Source organism: Nuphar pumila, chromosome 7 (assembly GCF_984573655.1).
Source record: "Nuphar pumila chromosome 7, dmNupPumi1.hap1.1, whole genome shotgun sequence".
Lineage (NCBI taxonomy): Eukaryota > Viridiplantae > Streptophyta > Magnoliopsida > Nymphaeales > Nymphaeaceae > Nuphar > Nuphar pumila.
The window spans coordinates 108,260,124-108,277,452 of NC_143255.1; the positions used below are offsets into that span (position 1 = coordinate 108,260,124).

General features: G+C 37.8%; 1 protein-coding gene and 1 long non-coding RNA gene across 2 annotated transcripts; one reads left to right on the plus strand and one right to left on the minus strand.

The window, feature by feature from the left end:
- Window positions 1–3,159: 3,159 nt before the first annotated feature.
- On the minus strand, window positions 3,160–3,903 carry LOC149832845 (abscisic stress-ripening protein 3-like). The gene is made up of 2 exons (XM_090014743.1): window positions 3,718–3,903; window positions 3,160–3,473 (listed from the first exon to the last, which is right to left on the minus strand). Exons 1-2 carry the CDS (start codon window positions 3,856–3,858, stop codon window positions 3,297–3,299), a joined length of 318 nt encoding a protein of 105 aa, XP_089870869.1. The 5' UTR covers window positions 3,859–3,903; the 3' UTR covers window positions 3,160–3,296.
- A 689-nt stretch (window positions 3,904–4,592) lies between these two features.
- On the plus strand, window positions 4,593–5,635 carry LOC149832846 (uncharacterized). Its single transcript, XR_016433374.1, has 2 exons — window positions 4,593–4,740; window positions 5,379–5,635. It is a non-coding gene; the product is annotated as an uncharacterized LOC149832846 (long non-coding RNA).
- Window positions 5,636–17,329: the final 11,694 nt, after the last annotated feature.

The window sequence follows — 17,329 nt, forward strand, 5'->3', positions numbered from 1 at the left end:
GGTTCATCAAATTTCATACCAACCCAAGTCCAAACTGAGTTGTAGGGGTTTAACCGGTCGGGTTTACCCGAACAAAACCCTATAGGGTCCAGGTATGGTGACAAATAACAAGACCTGGGTCTGGACCCAAAGATTCGATTAGTACATCGATCTGGGTATAGTTAATTTGTGAAATTTTATACTAGACCCGGGCCCAGCTGGAGTTCCGATTAAGACCTGCAATTTTTCAATGTAAAAATGATAAAAAAATATTAATTTATCGGGGTATGGTTCATGTAGTTCTTATCGGGTCTGGGTATGGTTTTCTTATAGTAGACCCGATTAAACTCAGGTTTGTACCTGATACCATACCCAAAAATTTGATCCAAGTCTGGTTTCACCTGGATTCGATCCAAACCCGACCCGTTGACACCTTACAGAGTTCTGATTAAAGATCCTCAAATTTTTAATGAAGAAAAAATTAAAATTATTATTTTACCAGGTATCGACCTGGTCTATCATGCCCAAATATGGTTTTTCTTATGAAAGATTCAGTAATATTCAGGTCCGGACATAGTACCAGTATCTCTTAGTTGGATCCGCATCGGAATCCACAAGATTCTGCCAAAGGTCTGACCCGTGGGTAGCTAAGGGCGATAACTTCATACCGTGAAATAGAGATGGTTTTTTTATTTATCTCAACAATTCTAGCCATGCATCTAAATTTTGAAGGACAGTCTCTACAGCCCAAGGTGTCCTAATTTTGGTAGGACGCCCAAATATGACACAATCAGCCATGCAGAGAACCGAATTCCACATTGGTTTCCTTTTAGCCGTTGTTTGAACCCTTTATTGAGTGAGAATATAGGGAATACAGTCACAAAAGTAGGGATGGCAGTGCAGCCAGGGAAAACGGGGCCCCGCCCCATATCGCCCTGTTTGATTTAGGATGGAGGTAGGGATGAAGGTTAAAATCAAAACACATGCAAGGATGGACTTACACTTTTTTCCGCCCTGCCCCACAATGTCCCTGATCCTTCTTTAGGAATGGCAATGGACCTAGGGGAGACGGGGCCCTGTCCCGCCTCTTCCTGTTTGAACCAGGGATGGAGGACATGAAACAAGGATGAAGGCAAGAATGAAGGTTAAAATCAAGACCCATGCGAGGATAAAGGGTAGGATTTTGAGACGGGACGGAGGTGGACACATGACCACGTGAATTGGACCATCTTGTCTTGATTTATCACCATCTTGTGGACCATATGCATTTGCATGGTCCAATCACAAGTGTGGATGGGATTGATTGTTTATCCAAACCATTCCAAATAATGGGACCCAGTAGTTGGTGAGATGGATATGGGCATCAAGCTCATTTTGTCACTTTTTTAAAAAGAAGCGATAAGACCAACTTTTCTCCTTTTCTTACTCTCTAAAAAAGAAAACTATTCCCCTTGCGTTAGAGAGGTTTTAAATATATGTACTTGACATGCATCATGCTAATATATTTTAAAAATACAAAATCAAGATCTATGGTGATCCATGTTGAATTAGCCATAGACCTTGCGTTAAAGAGGTTTTAAATATATGTACTTGACATGCATCATGCTAATATATTTTTAAAATATCAATTTCATTAAAAACAAGATTCGCTTTGAGATTTTACCAAAACGGGTTTTGGAAAAATTATGTAGTATTGTAGATTATTTGCAAATCGGTTTTGTTTCACATAGTACTAGAAAATAGGGCTTGACCAGAAAGTCCATCGTTTGATTTATGAAATAGTACTAGGAAGTAGATGTTATCATGAAAAATACATTAAAATTGATTTATGAATTTTTTGGCTGATTTTTGGATATGTATTGTAAGACAACCCGAGAAATTTATGAAAAATAAAGGAAAAATTATAACTCTTACCAATAAGTACCATAATTTCATCTAAATTGATGAAAATACATTCAGGACCTATGCAATTCCATGACAAGAGTCCGGTCTAGAGTAATTTTAAAAATATTGACAAGAATATTTGCAGCGAGAGTAGATTTTGTTGAAAGATAGCAGTAAAGCAATTACATTGCAACTGATCCTCCCTCCCACCGATGCATGGTCATTTGTGGATCATAGTTTACAAAAGAATAGTTGATATTTAAGATGGGATTACTTTTTATGCAAGGAGCACTATTACTATTCATCTCAACATCTCTGAAGATCATGAACACCACACTCGTATCAAGAAATGCCAAGATGGTTGGTTGTGCCCCCATGCAGCAACACTCACATAATGTGCACATTAAGACTTTTTTTTTCAAAACACCACAAACGTGTTTTCATTTTTATTTTTTAAATATTAGTTTTTAGTTTGTATACAAGATCTTAAATTTTAAAATCTGATGCATGCGTATATTTTTTGAAATAACAAAATTCTTATGGGCATATCTCTTATCAAGAAAATCCCGATACTTAGATTTGTAACATGCATTGTGTTTTTCCACATTCTAGAGCGATTGTGAGTCTGCATAGCTCAAAAATGCTAGATGAATACGGGAGGGTTCTTTTGTGTGGTCTCATCTTTGTTTCGTCAACGGGTGAGGGAGTCAGGAGCTTTGTTTCGCCACAATGCGTTACGGGGCGGTGGGATGATCAGTAGCAATGAACAACCCCGTCGCAATATGCGACTGGACAGCATCCATCGCTACTTTGCCCATTTGTTGTAATGTTTGGAGGTACAAATGACTTAGCAAATAACTTAACCCAATTTTTTTATACCGACGGGGTCTCCAGTGGTCTGGTAGGAGCAGTGAATGCACGTCACCTTGTGTTGGGACGTTGCAAGTTCAAATCCCAATGGTATAGTTGTATAACTGGTGGCGGTCTTCCTAACCCCAGGCTGCCTATAAAAAAAAACCTAATTTTTATATTTTGCCAAATCTAACCTCATAAATGTGATCTACATGCTTCGTGTAGTAGGGATTGGCTTTTGGATTGCAAAAAAACTGTGTATAGGTTTTTTTGTTGAACACACTAAAATTTATCGATACAAAAGAACATGTTTTTTTTTTGTTGAAAAACGTGTTTCAAGGATCGATCCCTAGGAACTCAACCATCTTTAATACATGTACAAGGTTAGATTGAGTCAAAACGACTAGAATCATAAGATCCCAACTAGATTGTAGGTGTAAAAGATTATATCAAATATATATTCTTTATTAAATAAGCCTATCAAAGAAATCATACATATAATTACGTGGATCATATAGTCTGTATAGGTACATGAATCACATAAACTAGTTCAGGTCAAACAATAAGCTAAATAGTCAAAATCAATGGCCATCGCCATGCTTCTTTGCTTGCTTAATCTTATTCTTGGCTTCCTTCTTTTCATGGTGCTCATGAAAAACAAACCCAGCACTACCAACGGCCACAGCAGCAGCAATCTCCTCCTTTATCTTGTGTCCATGGGCGTGCTCCGGATCCTTCTTTGCTTTGTGCTTCTCGTGCTGCAAGGGTCCCAACCAAAAGTCAGCAACAAAATTGGTAAATTATGAAGATAATATTCATACTAATACTATTATTGTTTTTACTAATTGATTCTTTTTACATAGAACATTATTTTACCTGATCAGCTCTCATATATATATATATATATATATATATATATATATATATATATATATATATATATATATATATATATATATATATATATATATATATTGATTTTCAGAAATAGCATATACTTACCAAAGCATAGGCACCAGCAGCAACAGTTCCAACTTCACCAAGAAGTTTCATGTGCTTGTGATGCTTCAATTGCTCCTCAGGAGTCTTGTCAGGCTTCTCCCTGTGAAACTGGTGATGATGATTGTGCTTTTCTGCCTGCATGGTGTCTGGAAAATGTAGCTTCTGCTGTGTCTAAGATAAGAGCAAACCTACCCCGAAAATGCAAAACTAATGCTGTGATGGTAATAGAGATAGGAAAGCAGAGAAGAGAAGAGAAGGAAGATGATCGTAAATGGGTGTCTTCATGTAGTATTTATAGAGAAACATCATGAAGAAGAGAGGTGTCCAATTTCCCTTTTCGATTTCTTACATGCTAAGGCTTCTGGAAGACCATATCTGAGATTATTAATTTTCTGTGTTGTAAGAAGCTCCGTGGAAGATCAATGACGCGTATGGACGTAAGAGGAGTCGTTGGAGCAAACCAACCTAATTCAATAACGTATCGCCAAATTTATGTGTAGTGATCGGTCCCACCTTGTTATGATAAAAAAATTATTCAACACGTATTTTTTGTCTCTTCTCAAGGTCCCCTTACTGGTTCAAGATGATAACGCTAAGCATTAATGTCTAATCTGAACTGTCCATTTCTTCCATGGATGGTGAGAGATGGGTGGGGATATATGCAAACATTCTTTGACAAAAAGTCAGGAATACACGCATTTACAATTTTGATGATAAGAAAGAACGCTTTTTCATTTATCGGTTAGGAGCACACGGAGCGCGCACGCACACACAGACACACGTAAAGTGTTCTTCTTGGCACCTTCTTGTAGTAGTGATTGTGCTAATCTCTTAAATGTGAAACCTTAGCATCCATTTGTGTTCTATTTAATCTCAATCCCCATCATCTTGTTTACTGAAAAGAACCTCCATCATCATGAGTACGAGACGCATTAGAAGACCCCACAGGAACAACTGAAGCATCACAAGCACTTGAAACTTCTTGGTGAAGTTGGGACTATCGCTGCTGGCGCCTATGCTTTGGTGCGTTTATTACATTCTTGAGTGTAAATTGAATAGTGTGTAGTGATAAATAGAATATATATATGTCAATCTTACAGTTGCAGTTGGCATTGGGCAGTAATCTGGACTCCTAGACCATGTGGTACACATAGTCTCAGAGATCGCCGATACTTTGTAAATATCACGACTTTTATCATGATATTCCCAGAAGCCAATATGTTACCAAACAAACGTGATTTTTAATTTCAAAATATCTACTTTAGAAGAAAAATATTTTTTTTAAAAAAAAACAGTTGTTCTGATTTTTTTTATATTTGTTTTACAGTTTTATTCAGATTTAAATATATTTTATGCAAATACTTTCATATTTTTTATAAGTAGCAATATTTTCCCAGGAAAAACAAAAACTTTTAAAACTTTGGGGAAAACTTTCCTGGTCGAGACCAGTGAAAATTGTGACTATGGTGTTAAACAATGGTCTAGTTCTTTTAGTGGAAAAATTATGTCCATGTTTTTTAGAGAAAATTTATGTCCAATTAAAACATTGATCTTTGTTTAGAGTGAACAAATAGTTACATTAGCTAGTTTTAAGTTTGTTTCCTGATTGTTGTCTACGGTTGCCGAATATATGATTTGGCTCTGATTAAAAAAAATTGTAGCATGAGAAGCACAAAGTAAAGAAGGATCCAGAGCATGCACATAAACACAAGATAAAAGCAGGAGATTGCTGCTACTGTCGCCATCGGCAGTGCCGGATTCACCTCCCATGAGCATCATGAAAATAAGGCAGCCAAGAAGAAGATTAAGCATGAGAAGAAGAACTATGGCCATCACCATTAATATTGCATGCCCTTGTTTTTCTCTCTTGCCGTTTAGTTAGTTATTTCATGTAAAAAAAATAACTGTGAATTATTTAGTCACTTGTGTCTGTACTTTCATTTGGCTATAGATTATATTACACATGGTTTCGAGTTTTTTATACCTTCTCTTGTTGATCAAATTGTTCAAGTTTTAAAAAAGATGAAAAAATGAAAATTAAAAATTTTCAGTAGTGAAATTTGAACCCAGACCCCTAGGTTATGATAGTGCAACCCCCATCTGCAGGAATTTAATCATATAGAAGTTCATAACTTTGTACAAGATCATTTACCTTCAAATGGATTGGGCCGGCCCTTTCGGTGGGTTTGATTTCTATTAGGGATGTCAACGGGTCGGGTTTACCCAGACCGGGTCTGAGTATGGTGACAAATAAGAAGACCCAATTAAAACCCGGGTTCAGACCCGAAGGTCCGATTAATACCCACCTGGCTAAAGTTTGTGAAATTTTATACCAGACCCAAACCCGACCCGAGTTTTGATTAAGACCTGCAATTTTTTAATATAAAAATAATAAAATATATATTATTTGACAAGGTATGGTCCGGGTCATGCAGTTCTTATCAGATCTGGGTATTATTTTTCTTATAGTAAACCTTATTCGACCCAGGTCTGGACCCGATATCATATCCAAAAATCTGGTCCAAGTTTGGTTTCACCTGGATCCCAAACCTGACCTGTTGACACCCCTGATTACTATACAAAGGTTTTATTGTATGTTAATCAACTCACAACTTTTTTGCCACTGAATGACATGGTAGCTTTTTTGTTAATTATCTCCATCAATGTCATTTGTAATAAATTTATAAATGTTGCACATACAAAGTCGTTTTTAGTATTCCAATGACCAAGTTAACATTTTTTTTTAAATAATCCCAAGGAGGGTTGGCGTAGTGAGATGGGACCTTCGCTGCTGGATGGGCAGTCAAGGTTCGGTTCCCATGGGCACCTTTCTTTACACAAGCCAACGCGTAGCATAGTCTCTTGGGGTAAGGGTCCTATGTTGGGATTAACCACCACGTTGGTGGTGGTTACCCACGATGTGGGTAACGCTCCCCATGAGTGTGCTCCCTTCCGTTAAACCTACATTGAAATCAGAGGGAACGGTTATTCAATCGTTCTCATTTTGTGCCTTATAAAAGGGTTTCATGAGCGACCCTTTAAGGTAAGCGCAATACAGAAATTTCAGAGGGAAAAGGTCGACTCACTGGTAGCATTCGGAGGTTTGCGCTCTTGGTGGCTGCATACCGGCTGAGTTGAAGATCGACCCTCTCCGGCAAGCAAAGCAGCTCCATCAATGGCGGCATCAGGTACGCGTGCTCTGCTTTTCTGTTTTGTTTTTGCAAGGCCACCACCATATAGGGATGTCGATTGAGGCCTCGCCAGAAAACCCCCAACTGAACCCAACATTGGGTTATGGGCCCACACCCCGCTTCCGCTGCGGGGTGTGCTCTGGGTCGACCAGCAAAGCAAGTCACCATGGGGTGACGCTGCTGCTGGTCACCGGCACCTGTCGCCGGCACCGGCGACTGTCACTGGCACCGACGACTGTCATCGTTCGGTGACAGACTGATAAAAAAAAATTCAGGGTTCTTACCTGAGCCCATTAGGTCGATGGTTTTTTCGCCGTCGCCGGAGACTGCCGCGTGGTGTCAATGTTTTTCTGGATGCTGCCGCACCGCAGGAGTAGTCGTCGACGACTGTGGAAACGTCGGACCTCAGTTTCGCCGGCGGGTGGTTGTTTCTGTCGAACATCGAAGCACCGACGTTTGTCACTGGCAGGCGGCGTTGGCCGTCGGCAAGGGGCATCGCTGGCAGGCGGCGTGGGTCGCCGGCAGGCGACGTTTGGTCACCGACCGGCGACATTGGTCGCCGGCAATGAAAATGGGAAAACCCCTCTTTTCTGAAAGATCGGGGTTTTCTTCCCTTTTTCAAAATTTTTTATTATCGGGTCCGGTAGTGGGTCGGATATGGATCCGGCCCGGATCTTTTAACCCCGGGTCTGACCCGAATCTAGCTTGTACCAGGTCAGACCCGAATTCGATTAAACCCCGGGTCCGACCCGGGTCTGGTAGCTACCGGGTCAGGCCCGGATTCGGTTAAAACTCGGGTCTGGCCCGAATCCAGTTCCTATCGGGTCTGACCCGGATCCGGTTTGTATCGGGTCTGACCCGGATCCGGTTTGTACCGGGTCTGACCCGGATCCAGATCATACTGGGTCTGACCCGAATCCAGATAATCCTGGGTCCGACCCGGATCCAGTCATTACAGGGTCCGACCCGGATCCGTCCAGTACCGGGTCCGACCCGGATCGAGAACATACCGGGTCCGACCCGGATCCAGATAACCCTGGGTCCGACCCGGATCCAGATAATTCTGGGTCTGACCCGGATTCAGTTACAGTTGGGTCTGACCCGGATTCGGTTACAGTTGGGTCTGACCCGGATCCAGAAGAGTCCAGGCACTATTTGGCCTGAACCAGATCAGGGACTGACTCAGCCCCTTTCCGGGATCGGTTCGGAGCCGTTTTTGGCCGGTTCCTTCCAGTTTCTCACCGGTTCCGAGATGCTAAGACCTTGTTTTTATAAATATAAAAAAATATAGGGATTTTGGCATACGGTTATAGGGTTTTTATGAACTTTTGTTCATACTTGACCCGATTCATAAGGTTCAGAACCGGTTCGGACCCTTGGATGACCGGTTCGGGGCTGTTTCAGACCAGTTCAGAGTGCTTTAAGACTGGTTCGTGAAACATATGACAGGTTAATTCAGTTTTAGAACCATTTTGAGAGTCATATGTCTAGTCCATTCGGTTTACGGACTACTTTAAGATATTATTTTATATATAATATTGACATTAAGGATACTGAGATAACTTAGTGTATTCATGTCACCAAAGTGACTTAATACATGTATGTTGTCAAAATGTTATACTATCATATGGTTTTAGTCAATATTAATGTTGTACTTATATTCATGAAATGATAAACGACCCAAAGGTAGTTTTATCGTGTTTGGAATTTAAGTAGGGTAGAATAAGGTAAATGTGTCGAGATACATCACACATGAGTATCCAAAGGTACCTTGTGTTGATGGTTTAACTTCACAAGAACCTTAGTTTTACCGAATATGGTCGGTAGGCGAAGTGGTTTCGCGTGTCGGAGCTCTTACCAAAGTAGGACTCTGATGACCCCCTTCACTCGCCTGGAAAGAAGCATATCAAGGGCCTTTATTATTTTGTTTTTTCCACTAAAGTTTTAGTCTCGTATGAATGCTTTCTGATACGTGTCTTTTGTCATGCAATTTCTAGTTCTATGATTTTAGATGGCTCTAGCTCTATACTTTTTCTAGATGGATCTAATTTTAGTGATTGGAAAGAAACTGTTCTTTTTGCATTAGGGTATATGGATCTAGATCTGGCTCTAAGGATAGATGAACCCGCTGCCCTCACTGATCAGAGAACTGCTCATCAAAAGATTGCGTTTAAGAAGTTGGAGCGCTCGAACACGCTTAGCTTGTTGCTTTTGCAATCTAAAGTAGCTAAGAATATTTGAAGTGTTATCCCACAATGCAGAACAGTGAGGGAATTCATGAATGCCATTGAGGCACAGTTTGTGAGTTCAAACAAGGCCAAAGTCAGTGCCCTGATGTCAAAACTGATATCTATGAAATATACTGGAGGGGGAAACATTCGCCAGCATATTTTGGAGATGAGAAACATAGTATCTCAGCTGAATGACATGAAGCTCACTATCTCTGATTTTTTCTTAGTGCATTTAGTCCTAACGCCCTTACCTTTGGAATACAGACCTTTCAAAATCTCGTACAACACACATAATGATAAATGGACATTTAATGAACTTATGTTCAAGTGTGTTGAAGAAGAAGAGAGGATGAAAGGTGAGAAGGTACAGAGTGCACATATGGCTTCTTATACGTTCAAGGTAGGACCAAGGAAGAATGCATTTAAGAGAAATGCTAGGAAGAAGCCAACTGGAAATAAGTCATCCCAAGATAAGCAATCCAACTCTGCTCCCATAAAGTGCTTCTTTTGCAAGAAGAAGGGACACATGAAGGCAGATTACATAAAGTATAAGAAGTTGTTGGAAAAGAGAGGTAATTTGTCATTAGTTTCTCATGAATGTAATTTATTACATATTCCTGAAAATAGTTGGTGGATTAATTCTAGTGCTACTGTTCGTATTTCCAACTGTCTACAGTTGTTCCTGAGCAGAAGGGAACAAACAATGCATGAGAAAAGCATTTATTCGGAAAACAAGATGTATTCACATGTGAAGGGTGTTGGAACCTGCAAGATTACTCTAGATACGGGCGTAGTTTTAGATCTTCATGATGTCTTTTATATTCCATCGTATAGTAGAAACTTAATTTCAATTTCAAAGTTGGATAAATTTGGATATTGTTTTAAGTTTGAAAATTCCAAATTGTTCATATTCAGAAATTCAATTGAAATTGGTTCTGCAACAGTTTATGATGGTTTATATAGATTGAATGTGAAGATCCAAACCCAGAAGTCTTTGACTTCTGAATACGCATTGGTTGGAAATAAACGTAGCATGACAGATAATAAATCTTACATGCTTTGACATCGAAGGTTGGGTCATATCTCTGAAAAGAGAATAAAGAGACTAGTAAATGAAGGGATCTTGCAATCTCTAGATTTTACTGACAATGACCCATGTGTTGATTGCATAAAGGCTAAGCATACAAACACATATAAAGAAGGTGTCAAACGCAGTAGTGAGATATTAGAAATAGTCCATACGGATATACGTGGATCGTTTTCTCTCTGTTACATAGGCAAAAAATATTTGGTCACCTTTATTGATGACTATTCTCGGTATATGTATCTCTACTTGATTTTTGAAATATCTGATATTTTTCATATGTTTAAGGAATTTAAGAAAGAAGTAGAGAAACAAACAGATAAGGATATTAAAATAGTCAGGTCTGATAGAGGTGGTGAATATTATGGTAGGTTTACTGAGATGGGGCAAAGAGAAGGACCATTAGCGCGATTTCTTAAAGAAGAAGGCATTGTACCTCAATATACCATGCCTAGTAGTGCCTATCAGAATGGTGTAGCTGAAAAGAGAAATCGTACGCTTAAAGAAATGGTCAGGGTCATGTTGAATTATTCAACACTTCCCATAAAGTTGTGGGGTGAAGCCTTAAGGACAGTTGTGCATATTTTGAATAAGGTTCCTACGAAATCTGTGCCTAAAACTCCTTACGAGCTGTGGACAAGTAGGAAATCATCACTGTCTTATATGCACATATGGGGATGTCCTGCAGAGGCTAAATTCTATAACCCACATATTAAAGCCTTTGATACAAGAACAATCAGTGGATATTTCATTGGTTATCCAGAAAGATCAAAAGGATACATGTTTTATTGCCCATCTCACTCACCACAGATTATTGAAACGGATAAGGCTAAATTCCTAGAAGATGGTTCAGTAGGATTAAGTACACTTCAAAGGATTGGTTTTGAAGAAATACAGGATCCAGTTTCATCACCTGTTAAGGAAAACATCGAAAGATACCACATTGTTATTCCTAATGATGGTCTGGTTGATCATTCGATTGTTAATGCACAAATCCAAAGTGAACCTATTGTGAACAATTTGGAAGAGCACGAACAGGATGATCAGGTTCAATCTCAGCCTGAGGAACGACCTGTTTGGAGATTCACAAGGATTAGGAGATCTGTCATACATCCTGATTATGTGGTGTACCTTCAGAAGCCTGGTGATTTCATAGATATGGATGATGACCCGTTGACTTTTATGGAAGTTGTTAAAAGCAAACAATCTTCCCACTGGATAGAAGTCATGAAAGAAGAGTTAGACTTTATGGCTAAAAATCAATTTGGGATCTTTTCACGTTACCTAAAGGAGTAAAACACGTAGGGTGTAAATGGGTCTTTAAAACCAAGGACTCTAAAGGTAACATAGAGAGACATAAAGCAAGATTGGTTGCTAAAGGACTCACTCAGATGGAGGGCATTGACTATAATGAGACATTGTCTTCTGTCTCAACTAAAGAGTCAATGAGGATTATTCTGGCCCTCGTAGCTCATTATGACTTAGAGCTACATCAGATGGATGTGAAAACAGCATTCTTCAACGAGGATCTGAATGAAGAGGTATACATGGAACAACCTCTTGGTTTCTCTTAAAATCATCGTTTGGTTTGCAAGCTTAACAAATCAATATATGGACTTAAACAGGCCTCCCGACAGTGGTATATTAAATTTTCCCAAGTCATTGTGACTTTCAGGTTTACAGAAAACATTATTGATCAATGTATATACCTTAAGAAAAGTGGGAGTAAGTTCATTATATTGATGTTGTATGTGGATGACATCTTACTTGCAACCAACGATATAAAGTTGCTTTCAGAGACTAAACAGTTTCTTGCATCATATTTTGATATGAAAGATGTGGGTGAGGCTGCTTATGTTCTTGGCATAGAGATTCGTTGAGACAGAGCAAAAGGTGTTCTAGGCCTCTCCCAAAGATCCTATATAGAAAAGGTGTTAAAGCGATATGGGATGGAGAATTGTTCTCCTACTTCTACACCCATATCAAAAGGTGACAAGCTGAGCCTAAAGGATTGTCCACAGAACGATATTGACAAAGCACAGATGAGTGTTTATCCATATGCATCAGTGTGATCATCGCAAAATTTTTCCTCTCGTAATGTTCTCTCTCTTCCTTCTCTTTCCTTTTTCTAACCTCTATTTTCCTCCTTTTTGAAGGGAGAAAAATAAAAGAAAGAAAAGAAAAGAGAAGAGAAAAGAAAAGAAAAAGAAGAGAAGAGGAATTTCTTTGCGGGGTCTCACTTGACCTTAATTTGAAAATATTTAAGAAAATAACTCACCTCTGTTTTTGAAATATTTGCGAGAAAACTGGGAGACGGGATCCGCTCGTCGGTACGAGGTTCGATCATTCCTGGCGCCTTTACCAGGGGTAATCGAACCAAGGGTCGAATTTTATGCCTTTTGCTTTGCTAAAATATTATCTAAAAACTTATTCTAGGTCTAAATGCACAAAGAATCATACTTGTGCAATGCAAAGATGTATGATCTCTTTTTAAAAAAATGAATTTTGAAATTTTCCAAGTATTTTTGAGATGAAAATAGAGTAAAGAAATGGTTTTTGACTCAGAACTTAAGATTTTTAAAGTTCTAAGTTTTTAGAATAATCAGAGCTTGGAAAAATAAATCTTGACTTTGAAGAGAGTGATTCTGAAGTTGAAACGAAAGGAGAAGAAAGGAGATTTCAAAGTCATAAATGGACTTTGAATCAGAGGTTGGAATTGAATTCTAACTTTTGAAATGTGGGAAAAATAGAATTGATTTGAAAGTTGGAATTTTAAGATGAAATCTGAATCCAAAGTCTGGATTCTAAATAAAGTTCAAAATTGAATTCTGGATCTAGAATCTAGAAATGGGAATTTGATTTGAATTTTGGGGTGAAATGGAATTGGATTTAAGAATTGGAATTGGGAATAGAAGTTGATTTGAAATCTGAAATTTCAAGATGGATTTTGAATCAGAAATTTTGAATGGAATTGGATCCAAGATTTGGAATCCAAGATAGAATTTGGATCTAAAGTCTGAGATCCAAGATAGAATTGGACTCGAGACCCTAAGATGGAATTGGATCTGAAATCTGAGATCCAAAGTAGAATGGGGTTCTGGATCCTAGAATGGTTTTTGGATCTGAAGTCTGAGATCCAAAAGTAGAGATTGATACTTGGAAATCTGGATCCAAGTTGAGATTTAGGATCTAACTTTGGATTTCGATTCTGAAAAGTCCAAATAGGACTTTTAAAGATGGATCTGGGTTTTTGGAAAACCCAGATTGAATTTTAAAACTTTAGGAAGATTTAGATTTTGAGATTCATAATCAATCTCAAACTGTGATTGAAGATAAGAAGATAAACTTGATTTTGTTTTTTAGAATGAATCAGAAACTTCAAAGTTAAATTTGAACTTTGAAATTTTGAATTTTGAATCGAATTGGAATTTTGAACATAAAATGATTTTGAAATTCCAAAGTCAAATCAGACTTTGAAATTGAGATAGAATTGGAATTTGAAAATAGAAGTTTGAAAAAAAGATGTTCAAAATCACTTGGGTTTTTGAAAGGAAAATTTGAAAATATGATGCAATTCTATCCTAAATGATGAATGACTTTAAAGAACTTTAAATTTGGATTTTGAAAATCATATCTCATTCTTTACATGAATTAAAATAAGATGGAAAATATAATACATCCTTGACTATGGTCATTGAATGTATTATATAATAATCTATATTTAAATTCAGGTGAAGAATAAAACATATTTTTGTGCCTTTATAGAGTTAAAAATGAAATTAACTCTCAATATACCCTGACTATGGCCATTGGTATATATTTTGAGCCAATTTTAAGTTAAACTCTGATAAAAGAGAGAAATATTTGAAAATATGATGATTTTTGAAAAGGGTCCAGTGTGGATCCAGTGTTATTTTATAAAAGATAAAAACACTAAGTCTTGTTTACATCCTGACTATGGCCATTGATGTAAATCATCAACTTAGGGTTAATTACCTCTTACGAAATGGTGCACATGCCATTCGTGTTGCCATTCGTGAGAATTTTGAGAAATAAAGGCAAAATACATGAAGATAGGCAATTCATGATATTTATAATGCTCAATCACTCTACCTAAAGCAGGAAATGTAGATTTTCATTAATATCTAACTTATTACAAGGTTTACATTTGAAAATACAAATCTCAAGTGATGATATTCTCCTCACATTCCCTGCAAAACACTTGATTAACAAAAGAAATAGAAGGAAATTGCATATAAATGTCAAAAAGTATTCATTCATGAATGGAAGGATGAGAAATGATATATATGCACTTATATATATATATATGTATAGGTATATATATATAGATATATATATATATATATATGGCATATAAAAAAAAATGAACCAATGGGCTGTAGGTAGTGGAGCTAGGGCATGATGGTGGAAGTGTCAATATTGCAGCAATGTATAAAGGCACGGGATGTTGTGTAAGTGCTACAGGGTGCAATTGTTGTATGCAGAGGAAAATGAAAGTGCAGGTGAAACATGCATATGCTCAGTAGGGTGAAAGGGTTGTCATTGAAAAAGGGGCAAGAGATTGTTTACTGTGGATGTGTTGATGTGGAAGGGTTGCTAGCAGGGAGTCACGGCAACAACTGGCCTAAAATGACCATAATCCACATATAATACAGGACGGTGGACAGCTTCAAGAATGAGTCTGGTAATTATAAATCCCATTATAGACAGTAAAATTAATGGCCACAGAACAGACTTTTTGGAAGCTCCTTCTGAAGGAGTATCCATCATTATGACAGAGGTTAACAGCATCCTGGAGTCTGATGAATCAGCAGATAGGGGTGATTGTATTTTGACATGATCTAGCAGAGACATTTTGTGCCTATCTGTGGCTATGAATTATATTGACACTTTTGCTGGAAGGTCATTGACACAAACCTGTTGACAGGAGGAAGAATAAAAAAAAAAAAAAGCTATACCACAGGGGTTTGAGGTGGTGCGATGGCTGGTGTGGCTATGAAGGTGCCTTACAGCAAAACGTTGTTGTAAATCCAAAAGGGGTAGGTTATTTTTGCAGCAACTATGGAGAAGTGGTGGCGATGTGCTGTGCTGTAGCTGCGGGCAGTATGCTTGTATCTAGGAACAAGGATACAATGTGCTATGGAGAAGTAGGTAATGTGATAGATGGCTGTTGGTAGTACAGCAGTGAAGAGGTAGTGAGTAAAATGGAAGAAGATATGAAGACATAGTAGCTCGGGGCAGCTTGGAAATGCTCATAATGACATACTATGAAATCACCCTGCAACACCTTTGGAAAGCTCAAGAATGACACTATAGAAAGGTGCATGATGTTGCACTGGAAGAGTTCAAGTGCTGTGCATTGTGAAGAATGCACAGCAACACAAAGCGGGGCAAATGAAAAAAAAAAACAAAAATGTAGCAATATGACCGAATGCTATGAGTGTGGATATCATTGAACTAAACAGGTGTACAGAAATTCTCATGGTGAACTTACAGCAGATCCGATTGCATAGACGATGCTGGGGATGACCGATGAGTTGCTGTGATTGGATCATGAGAGGATTACAATGCAATACCTATGAGTGACCTATTTGCTGAAGGCATGATTAGCAAGGGTGATGGCGATGTAATATTTGACAACGATGGAGAACATGCAAAAAAGAAAAAAAAAATCAACAAATGTGTGTATTTCAACTCACCTGACTATAGAACACATAAAATAAAAAGATAAAAAAAAATAAAAATAAAAAAAATGTATGATATAATGAACATACGTATAATATTTATATATATATATTTTTTAGTTTCGGGAATGATATGTATATACAGAAATTATATACATATATATATATATATATAGATATATATACAGGAATGCAGAAATGGCAAGAAAGTGGGACATACAGAGAGGGAATGAAATGGATATCACTATGTAACAATGTAGGCCGGGGTCTTGTTGGCTTTAAGTAACGAATTTTGGCCACCACAAATCCCCTGTTCTGTGGAGAACTTGTAATGCGAGGGGAAAAAATGAGAAAGGCTTTACATCCTCACAGCAAAAGGGCATGCCTGCTAATGCCTTGGAGGTTCTCCCCTGTTGGGTCTATGTGTATCCTAATTCTACCCATGGAGACCTACACTGCAAATGTCAGGGATTTGGAAATGGGTTGGAATTTCAAATATTACATTTGGGAAACGATTGAACCCTCGTTCAACCATAGAATGGTAGGAAGTTGTTTATTGATGAAACACTTCCAAAAACATATCACGTTCTATTTTACATTCAGCTTGGCATCTAATAGTGAGCAAACTCTTCAAAGCATATTCTAAAATGTATTTACCTACCTCCACCATGCTTCCACCCCCTTTACTATGCTACTGGAAGATTTAGCCAACCTATATGCTGCAAAGGAAAAATTCAAGCTATCGTGTCATTGTTAATCCATCTAGTACAGATTTGGGCCTTCTGTATATATCTAGATGCTTCAAGAATTTCCAGCATCAAGTTGCCTCATCATCAACGTTGGAAAAATAGGTGAAAAGAAATAAACAAGGTACAATTTAACAAAATATGTTGCGCTATGTGTCATACCTCTCCTGCAAAAACTGATTTGAATCATCTCCGAGAGCAAAATAACGCAGGTAATAAGACAATCAAAAGAAATAGCATGAGATCGGGTCTTAATGTATACGAGCAGCTAAAACAGAAAATTCACAGGTTTATAAGTCGATTATCAGTAGGAGACTAGATACGGACTGAAATCCTGATAAGTGAAGAAAATTGAAAACAAAATAAGCTGTAAACTGGAATGCAATATAGAGAAAACAGCAAAATGCAATAGAAGGTGAGAAGAGAAAAGTATAGTAAACGAATGCCATCAAAAAATAAAAATAAAAATAAAAAATAAAAAAAATAAAATAATAATAATAAATAACAAATGATGGATGGATGATGCTTCAAACAAGATGCACAGAAAGCAAATAGAGACAATGAATTAAACATTACCAAAGTGAGATATCACATGCAACAGTTAATGGGATATAAGCCATTGAAATTGAAATCAAAAGAAACAGGCTATGTAACT